General features: G+C 36.3%; 1 protein-coding gene across 1 annotated transcript; it reads right to left on the minus strand.

Annotated features, from left to right (window-relative positions):
• Positions 1-235: 235 nt before the first annotated feature.
• LOC127218672 (membrane-bound transcription factor site-2 protease) lies at positions 236-10216 on the minus strand (the record flags this gene model as incomplete). The annotated part of the gene is made up of 5 exons (XM_051179692.1): positions 236-752; positions 2497-2572; positions 4655-4850; positions 5202-5296; positions 10036-10216. Coding segments are annotated over 5 exons (771 nt in total), but the record flags the coding sequence as incomplete, so codon positions are not given.
• Between the last annotated feature and the right edge of the window lie 791 nt (positions 10217-11007).

Consider the following 11007-nt stretch of genomic DNA (forward strand, 5'->3'; position numbering starts at 1 on the left):
TGGAATTATAGGTGTGCACCACCACACCATCTTAATGGCACTTTTCAATAAATTTTGCCTGGAACAGGAGATAAGCTCAGGGGTAGAAAGCTTGCTTAGCATAAATAGTATAAGTGAGGCCCTGGTTTCAAACTCTAGTAACACACACACACGCACACGCACACGCACACACACACACAATTTTACTACTAGATTCTGCTTTCCCTTTTACTACTCCAAAATGCTATATAGTCACACAAAATGGTATTACATGAGTGGATTTTCACTTCTTTAAAAATTGTTCCACAAACATTCAAAATTTGCCCATTCAATCTTTAAAACTAGGATGTAGACAAGAATTATTTTTTCATTTCTTCCACTACTTCTTCACTACAGAGTTTGGATGCTCTAGATATAGGAAGAGCTCAAAGGTGCTGGCCAAGATTTTTTTAAGGAAACACTTTATACTTCATACCTAGGAAGAATTTCAATGACAAAAGATACTCCCACATAGTTGTACTTGATGCTTTTTGTTGGATGAGAACAAATATTACCGTGCTGTAACCATCCAGAGTCCCAGGGTCACGTTGGCAGCCAAAAGTACACTGCCACCAAGCAAGATGAAAAATCCTATCAGATCTTTGACATCATTGTCTCCAATCACTGAGGTAAGGGTAGCATCCAGGAAAGAATTTAAAATCCATTGACCATCCAAGGCAAAGCAGGGTACTGCATTAACAATAGCAAGAGCTCCGGAAAGAGAAATCAGATACCTGGGTAAAGATTAGTTAAGGCAGTGCTGTGAGGTGCAAGTGGAAATCATCTTTTGAAAAGCCAGAAGACACTGGACTGGGAGGTTAGATTACAGTAGGCTTCTCTACTTTATGTCTCTAACACTCTTTCTTATAGCTCTATTTAAAATAAATCAGTTAATATTTGTTTAAAGGTCAAAACTTTGAATAGAAAAACAAAGGCAAACTAAACAATCTATAATGCATTCCTAAGAAGATTAAGCTTTTGTAATCCTTTAATGATACAATAAAGGGAGAGAAGTGAAGGGCTAAGAAATAAATGAAAAAATTGCTGCAATCTTAGGGTCTTGTGCACACAGGCAATGCTCTACTACTGAACTAAAATGCCAGCTCCCACATTATTATCTCTTTAAATCTTGAAACTGGGTCTTGCTGCATAGGCTAATGTTGTTCTAGTCTCAGCCTCCTAAGTGTTAGGATTACAAGCATGCACCAACATACCAGTCCCCAAATTACTTAAATTGTTTTAAATTTTATGTGTATATGTGTGCATGTGTAAATGTATGTTACCACATGCATAAAGAAGGCCATGGAGGTCAGAACAAGTGTTTTGATTCCCTAGAATTGGCGTTATAGATGGTGGTAAACCAGTATGTGGGTGCTGGAAATGGAACCTGGATCCTCTGTGATAGCAGTCAGTGCTCTTAAATGCTGAGTCATCTCTCCAGTCCCCCATTTTTTTTTTTAGGTAGGGTCTCACAGTGTAGTGCTGACTGTCCTGGAACTTGCTCTGTAAATCAGGCTGACCTCCAATTCACAAAGATTCATCAGCCTTTGCCTCCCAAGTGCTGGGATAAAAGACGTGCACCACCACTGTCCAGAATTTATTAATAAGCTCAAGTTGGGCTAGGTGGTGGGTGTTACATGCCTTTAATCTCAGCACTCAAGAAGCAGAGGCAGGCAAATCTCTGTGAGTTCAAGGCCATCCTGGTCTACAGAGTAAGTTCCAGGACAACCAGGGCTACATTGCAAGACTCTGATTCAAAATTGGGAGAAAAAGCTCAAGCCAGGCAGAATTCATCACCGCACGAGTAATGGAAGTTTCATCCTTTATAAACTTCTTATAAATGAAACTCTTGAGTTGTATTATGGGTCCCTTCATTTCTGCACTTTTTTTTAACAGGCATATTTATATATCTCCAGTATATTTCTACAAAACTGTATGTTTGGGAGGGGGGGGGCTAGAGAAATGTCTCAGCAGAGCAGTGCTTGCTTTTGAAGAGGACCTAGATTCTATTCCTAGTACCCACAAGGCAGTTCACAACCACATGCAACTCACTTCTGACACCCTCTTCTGGCCTCTGTGGGCACTGCATGTACATGGCACACAGACAGAACACTCCTTGGAATTCTTGAGGAAAACTGAGGATAGAGCAGTGGAGACAGGAAGCTCCTGTGAGGAGAGCCCACCCTCTCTTGGAGCTTCAGACACTTCTTTCCTGGTAGCCAAGGAGCTGTGATGCCCATCCGCTGCTCTTCTCACAATTCTCCTTTCCATATTTTAACCTTTTTTGTACCTGCTCGAGTTTTCTTTGCTAACATTTCCCTCATATGTAAAACCTAATCTCTTTCATCTTTAAAGTCTTTTTATTGGTTGTAAGCAATTAAATTATAAGTTCTCTATTTGTAATGCTCTACTCAAGGTAAAAATGATGAAGCTACAAATAACACACTTTTAAAGTATTTTTCAAACTAGAAAGGATACTTGACAAATGTCTCCACAATCACTGGCAGATCTATGCTTAGAAAGTTGAAACGTGGAATAAAACTTGTGATGCTCACTAAAAATGAAAAACAAGTAATAATAAATATTATCCACAGTGGATAAGCAATAACAGTATAAATTTATCATATGGTCAAAATTGCACTAGTCTATAAAAATGGATGAGCAAAACATTCCTACACATGTGTGAGCAAGCTATATACCTTATATATAAGGAAATCAAGGCCAGGGCCTTAATTCCATTACTTGGGAAGCAGAGGCAGGAAGATCTTTGTGGTCTAAGTAGCAAGTTCCAGGCCAGCCATGTTTATATGGCAAGACTTTGTCTCAAAACAAAATAAAAAAAGAAGAAGAAAGGAAAGAAAGAGGGAAAGAAGGAGGGAAAAAAAGCAGTTAATAAACGTCTACTAAATATAGTGGAATGAAAAAAACGCATGTCCCAATGTATACTTTTTTGGTGCAGCTAAGACAAAGCAGACTACATACCAATTATGACTACCAAATATTAATTGGGACTTGAAAGTATGTTATATTTAAAGCATTCTTTTCCTTTCAAAGAGGCATATTCTAAAAATTTCATTTGTTCCAAGTATTATGCTATTTACTGGTTGCTTCTTTATTGCTAAGACAAAGAGTAACTCAAGGGGGTCTTTAAAGTCCCTGTCTGTGGATTAATAACCCTGTTTTGGTCCAAAGCATATAAAATACATATAGTCATTAGGCAAAACTCACAGAATCAGAACCAATTCATCATTTATTAAGAGTATACTGGTACCTGGAGTCACTTAATATCAAACCAATAAACAAGGAAAATGATGCAGGTTGTCTCTCAATATATAACTAACTATAAGGCAAACTGCACTGGCTGCTGCATACCTTTAATCCCAGAACTTGGGAGGCAGAGGTAGGCAGATCTCTGTAAGTTTGAGGCAAGCCTGGTCTAAAGAGTGAGTTCCAGGATAGCCAGGGCTACACAGAGAAACCCAGTCTAAAAAAAACCAAAAAGGACAAAAACTATGAAGCAGTGTTGTGTGTGGTTGGGGCACACACTCAGGAGGCAGTGAAAGAAAGATCTCTATTAATTTAAGGTGTGCCTGGTATATGTAGCAAGTTCTAGGCCAGCCAGTGCTACATAGTGAGTCTTATTAAAAACAAAAATATAAAAAACACAAAGAAAAGCCTTTTCAAGAATAGCATAAAATGCAAATATCATTTACTGATAACTGGATAAAGGAAATATGGTCAGTAAGGATAAATGTTGAAAACATTATGCTATATGCAATTAGCCAGCTGTAAAATATTCAATTCATATGAAACTTATAGAACAGGTACATTTATAGAAACAAAGTATATCGGTGGTTGCCAAGGACAAGGGATGTTGAGGAGACTCAGGGAGTGATGGTTGCACATCTCTAGATATTCAAGTAGATAAATTGTATAGCAATTTACTTTTTAAAGTAACATATAAAAGCCTGTATAATGAGTTGTACTATATAATATTCAATCATATGGAGAAGTTACATATTTAGTACAATCAACTTGTCATTATGAAATGATTATGATAAAATTATATTCATGTTGGGCTGGAGATAAAGCTCAGGTGGTGAAGTCCTTGCCTAGCATGTGTGAAGCCCTGGATTTTATCCCCAGGGCCATATAAAACAGGGTGTGGTGGTATATCTCCTAAAACCCCAGTACTCAGGAAGAGAAAACAGGAAGATCAAGAGGTTAACATTGTCCTCAGTTATATAGGGAGTTTGAGGCCAGTACTGGCTATATGAAACCTTGTCTCAAAAGACAAAAGCATTCATGTGTCACACACTTCTACGTATTCTGGTAATCACAATAGCTTTTGCCACTATTTTGGGGAGTATGGATACATTTTATGAACTCATGGTAAAATATCAGACTTTGTCAAAAATTATAGGGAAAAAAAGAAGTGTCATTTTCTACAGTCTGTAAGTATTTTTCTTTTACTTTAACTCTACTTAATGCTTAATAATAAGTTAATAAAATTTTAATTGATAAGGGATCAAATTTATAATAAATGGAATCAAAACAAGGATTTGTATTCAATTCTTGCAACTGAGAATATATTTGATCTTAATTATTTTTAAGAGTCTACTCCAATAATACCCACCTGTATAGTGAAGATGCAGTGGGTGCCCTACATACAGCATATCAATTTGAGGTGGATGTTTCACTTTTATTAATCGAGTATGAGTTTCCAATGATGGTACTATACAAAAACTTGAACTTGAGCTGGTTTTGCAGTCTTTATTGGTTCTACAAACTTGAGTAGCTTCAACTGCTTTCCGGGCAGGTAGACACGTATGCTAAAAATACAGTATTAGTCAATATTAAAAAATATGTATTAACAAGAAAAATCTAGGTTGCATTCCTCCAGGTTTTTCTTGTCACCCCGTAGATTAGGAATAACCTTCATATGAAAGGAATGCTATTAATGTGCACATACTATAAATTAAATTTTAATGTCCCATTTTTGCTATGTGGATATCATACCACTATAGATTTATTAGAGTAAATGTGACATCTGAAACACAGAGATCTTATTAAATGACACAAAGTAAATAGAATAAAGAAAGTTTTAGGGCTTTTGTTTTAGCTTTACCTGTTTATTTCAGTAATTATATCAGACAAGTAAGACTGCCTTGGGGACAACTTACCAAACGCTTATTGAAATTATTTCTGTAGGAAAAGCACACATCTGTGAGGCTGTGATTGTTACAGCATTCAGTAGAACCATCTAGTCGTTTGTATGCTAAAAAGAAACACAGTGCTTATAAGAGTCCATTTACATAAAAGTATATTTGTTAAAAATTATGCTTTTAGAGAGAAAAATATATAAAACATATAAATCTGGAAGCAACTGATAATGCAGTATATACCTTGACAGCTACTGGCTATAGTTTGATTTTATAATATTAAAAAGATCCAACTTGAAATGAGAAGCTACACTCAGGGGCTTGACATTAATATAGCTCAGTTGGTATAGTGTTTGTCTAGTACATGTATGATATAGAAATGAATACTTTACATTGATACAGATTGTGGGTAATTAATACAAATTTAAGATAAACTTTGTTATATGTACATCTCTCCTCTTTTTTAGGTATTATGTTTATACAGATCTTTTAAAAATGTAATGTTTAATTAAATAAGATGATAGTTGATGGAAGATGTTATTCTGTAAATATGTTTCTCGTATTGGTTAATGAATAAAGCACTGTTGGCCAATAGGAAAGCAAGATAGGCAGGACTAGGGGACTAGGAGGAGAGAGGAAGGAGTAAAGAGGAGATCCAAGATGGTGGACTGAGAGAGTAGAATGCCAGCCCATTCTCCAGTAAGATGAGACCATGTAGAAATACTTAGATTAATAGAAATGGGTTAATATTTAAGACAGAGTCAGCAGATAAGAAACTAGTAACTGGCCAACAGCTTTATATCAAACACTGCATCTGTGTGTTATTTGGGGCTGGCGTGGCAGTGGGCCCAGGCCGGCAGGAAAAAACATACTCGTAACAACAGATAGTCATAAGAGTCAAAACTTATAGTTATGTTAATTAGGTTTTCTAGGTATACAGAGGTATATTTGAGATGGACAGATAGTTTTCAAACCTTTCAAAGACCTACAGAATATGGCATTTAGAATAGTTTAGGGTTTTTCATGACATTGAGACACAACTGCTCCTGGCAACACCAATTACTTGAGAGAGGAAGATGGCCATGGAAGAATCTCGTTATGGAGTTTGCCCTACAACATAGCAGAAATAGCCATTTGGGCAAGAAACTGTTCTTGCCTGGACTGTTTGACTGTGTGCATTATAAGGTGGACATGCAGGACCCACATAAAAGTGACTGCTAAATTTGCCAAAAACAAGATGGGTTCCTGCTTCACAGAAGAGTCTGGCAGATACTCTACAAGACACATAGTAAAATGACTGACAAACTGCCAATACAGGTGTGACAGTTTAAAATTTCCTACTTTGATGAGAAGTGTGCCAGACACAATATGGCCTATGGACTGAATGTTGCTCCAACATTACAGAGGAACTTTAGATGACTGACCAGGCAGGGAGATGTTTCTGTCAATTTTAGAGTTTATATATTATCCTTCTGAGGTCTTTGATGGACTTGAAGGGAGATAATTGTAGTTATGTTTTCATTAGTTCTGATAAAAGATAAGTTACATATAAGACTTTTGACTCACAAAGATATGATTTTGCCAAATGTTAATGAACAAAATATTGCAATTATAGTTTTTACATAGAAGCTTTTTTGTTATATATAATTTGACTATGTTAAAATTTAAAACATTTCTTTTCATTTAGACAGAAAAGTGGAGATGATGGGAGATGTTATTCTGTGCATGTTCTCTTATTGGTTGATGAATAAAACACTGTGTGGATAGTGGTCAGACATGAAAGATAGGTGGGTCTACCAGAGGAGAAAAATACTTGCAGAGTGTAGGCAGAGAGGAGTCACAATGTGAGCTTGGGAAAAGAGGATGCACAAGGCATTCTCTGGTAAGCCAAGACCATGTAGAAACCCATAGATAGTTGTTATGGTTTAAAAATACAGAGCTAGCCAATAAGAAGTCCAAACTACTGGCCAACAGTATTATAATTAATATACATCTCTGAGTGTTCATTTGGGGCAAGGCAGCTACAGAAGTAGGCAGGAAATTCCACAACACATGTGGAACCCTGGGTCTGATCTCTGCCATCCTATATACCAGCCAAGGTGGTAAATACATATAATCCCAGCACATAGGAGGTGAAGGCAGAAGGGCCAGAACATCTTCAACTAAGTACTGAGTTTAAGATCAACTTGGATTATATGAGACTGTCTAAAAAATAAACAAGCAAACCTTCACTTACTCCATAAAAAATAAACAAGGAAACATTCACTTACTCCCTGTTAGTTGTTCTTATAAACTGACCCACCTATAAAGCCAAAGCTAGAGTGAATTTTAGGTTCTGTGATAGTAACTCCATGTTCTCCGAAGTATATAGTGAAGGTCCTATCTGCTTACTTCTAAAAAGGAACTTTTGTGAGTAAGGGACTCTGAAAATGTTTCAACCTTAAAGAATTAGATTGGTCACTTAAAAAAATCTTAATGTTAGTGAGCAAGAGAACACCAGACATCTGGACATCTCCTGAAGTCATACAAAAAAGTACCAAGCATTACCTGTGAAATACTTTAAAGGGAGGGAGAGAAAAAGAGTGAGAGATGTAGGGCCCGAGACAGCAACAAGAGACAGACAAACAGGGAGAAGGGAGGAGAGAGAGGGAAGGAGAAGCTGAGGGAAGTGTGAGAGAAAGAATCCTGTATCAAAATTTGCCTCTAAATTTGAACAAGACAGACTAGGTAAAGTTTGAGAAAATAAGTTGCCCCATTTCAATAAACACATGACATTTCTAAAACAAGTGGTATTGCAATAAATTGAGATTTAGAAGGCATAACACTGTAACATTAGAAAAAAACCCTAAGTATTAAAAAATAGGAAAGGGGCTGATGAAACAGCTCAGTAACTGAAAGTGCTTGTCACCCAACTACAAAAGCCCAGTGACTTGAGTTCCATCTCTAGAACCCACAGAAAAGTGGAAGGAAAGAAACAACTTCACCAAGTTGTCCTCTGATTTCCACACAATTGCAATCCCCCCATACATGCACACAATAAATAAATGCAGAAATAAGGGAAATGTTTTATAATAATAGGCTCATGAATATATGGAATATTAAATCTGAAAAAAAATGGGAGGTGACCTTTTAAGAGTTAAATAAGTTTATCGGGTTCTCTGAAATTTGCTTCAGCCTTCTCACTGCTGCACAGGCCAACAGACCTATTTTCCATGTCTCTTTGGATTTCAAGACAAACTTCCCCAAATTTCTGCTATAGAAAACACACTAAAGAACATTATCCCATATAAGTTTTGACACATTAGCATTCACACATGGCTACTAGAAATGCTTCTGCTTAGGTGTTTTTGGTGAAAAAAAGGAAGAGATTTTTCTTTCTTTTTTGTAGAGATAGCCACCTGCTTCTGCCTGTCCTGGGTTGTAATTAAAGGTGGGTGCCACCACTCAACTATGAAGGGATACTTTTACATGTACTGAGTGTATTGCATGTCTGTGTAATTACAGAATGCTTATGCACTAATCTTATTTCTTTGGTTGTTAGCTATTAGTTCTTTATCTGTTCCTATAATAGCATATATAAGTTTAACTCAGTGTTCATTCACTACCAAAGGGGGAAATCATCTGCCAAGAATTGCATCTTGTTGAGTTTAAAATATTAGACATAGCTAGGAGCAGGCAAGATGATCTCCCCCAGGAAGAACACATCAACTGCTTGTTCAAATGCAGGTAACATTATATTGATTGAATAGGGTATATTTAAGAATGTATGTATGTATGTATGTATGTATGTATGTATGTATGTATATACATACATGTATTCAATAACATTTGATAAAAGAATGATAAAAGAAGCCACGGGAAAAATAAAGCATGGCAGTGGAAAAAAAAAAAAAGGAAGAAGAGGCCATGAATTTGAAGGAGAGTAGGGAAGGGTATATAGGAGGGTTTTGAGAGAGTAAAGGGAAGGGAGAAATGTAAGTATATTTTGATCTCAAAAATTTTTAAAATGCTTAAAATTAGACTTAGATTTAGGTACATTTATGTGTCTACACATGTGAAAAATATCGTACTACAGTGGATTATTTACTAAAATGTGGTTGATTAATTATAGTGGTTGATTGTTTTGATTTTTGGTTTTGATTTCAGTTATAGTGGGGTTTGAACCTTATGCCTCATGCAAAGTCAGGCAGGCAGGCACTCTACTACTGAGCTACATACCCAGAGTACACACTGTTGAGCATGGATGCTGATTTTACACATTTTTGTAGATTTTGTTTTGGGTTTTTTTTGTTTTTTTTTGTTTTTTTTTTGAGACAGGGTTTCTCTTTGTAGCTTTAGCTATCCTGGAACTCACTCTGTAGAACAGGTTGGCCTTGAATTCAGAGGTCTTCTTGCTTCTGTCTACCAAGTGCTGGGATTAAAGATATTCACCACCACATCCAGATGATTTTACACATTAAAAAAATTAAGAATGTTTTTAAAAATTATTATTTTTTGTGGTACTAGAGATGGAACTCGGGTCCTTGTACATATTATGCAAATTATGCATATATGTAAATTTGCATATAATGCAAATCTTCTGTCACTTGATTTATACTCTCAGCCCAAACAAAAGTGATTTCAGTTCTAAAAGTCAAATATAATATTATAAAAGAAATTAGAAGTTCAACAACATGTAATATAGGAAACAAATACTCAACATACTAAGAAGAATATCTATTAGTTTGGGCCTATTTATTTTAATTATGTGCTTTAAAACAACTTAACAAAATAAATCTATAGACATGGTCTCAAGGTTAGTAATGGAAGGGACTGGTACTTGAAATATTATATTATATTGAGAAAATGCACACACCTCTAACTGGAAAGCTTAATTGTTGTAACGTTGATGCAGTTATACAGTAACCAATTTGGGGCTCATATGCAATGGTATCTAAACATTCATTCCAATCTTGTACGTTAGTAACAGGGCAATCCTGAAGATGAGTAACAAGGTCTCCCACAAAAAGGCCTCTGGGTCCAATGGCAGGTGAGTCCTTGAGAAGAAGGAAAATCAAATCAATGTATAACAGCAAGCTATAATCAATATAAACTAGCCATAGTAATAGACCCTGCACCAATTAAAAGTAGAATAAGTTTTAACATTTTTATTAGTTCTTTGAGGATTTCACACAGTGTATCTTGAACTTCTTCGCCCCTCCCCAACTCCCTCTAAAACCACTTTCCATAAAATAATCCATCTCTAAATCCTAGATTCATAGTCAAACAATTTTAATTGCATTTTCCAGTTCACCAAGATTATCAAGATTGCACAAATTCAAAAAAAGAAACCTATTTGTTGATTATTTAGATTAAAATAACAAAGAAGTAAAGTATACAACATAGGCTTAGTATGTACCAGGTACTAAGTTTGATTACCAGCAGCACAAAAAGTTGAAAATCAAAAACAGTACGAGGGACTGGAGAGATGGACCAGTGGTTAAGACTACTGGCTGGCTCACAACAGTCATTAACTCAAGTTCCAGGGGATCTAAGTGGTACACAGGTCCTGGCAAAACACCCACCAATGCACATAAAATGAAATTTAAAAGTTTAAAAACAAGCTGGGTGTTGGTGGCACATGCCTTTAGTCCCAGCATTTGAGAGGCAGAGGCAGGTGGATCTCTGTGAGTTCAAGGCCAGCCTGGTCTACAAAGTGAGTTCCAGGACAGGCTCCAAAGCAACAGAGAAACCCTGTCTCGAAAAACAACAACAACAAAAAAGTTAAAAAACAACTTAAACTAAAAAGCCAAGACACAACAAACCACTGTCCAGTCGATAACCCTAC

Source organism: Phodopus roborovskii, unplaced genomic scaffold, assembly GCF_943737965.1.
Source record: "Phodopus roborovskii unplaced genomic scaffold, PHOROB, whole genome shotgun sequence".
NCBI lineage: Eukaryota > Metazoa > Chordata > Mammalia > Rodentia > Cricetidae > Phodopus > Phodopus roborovskii.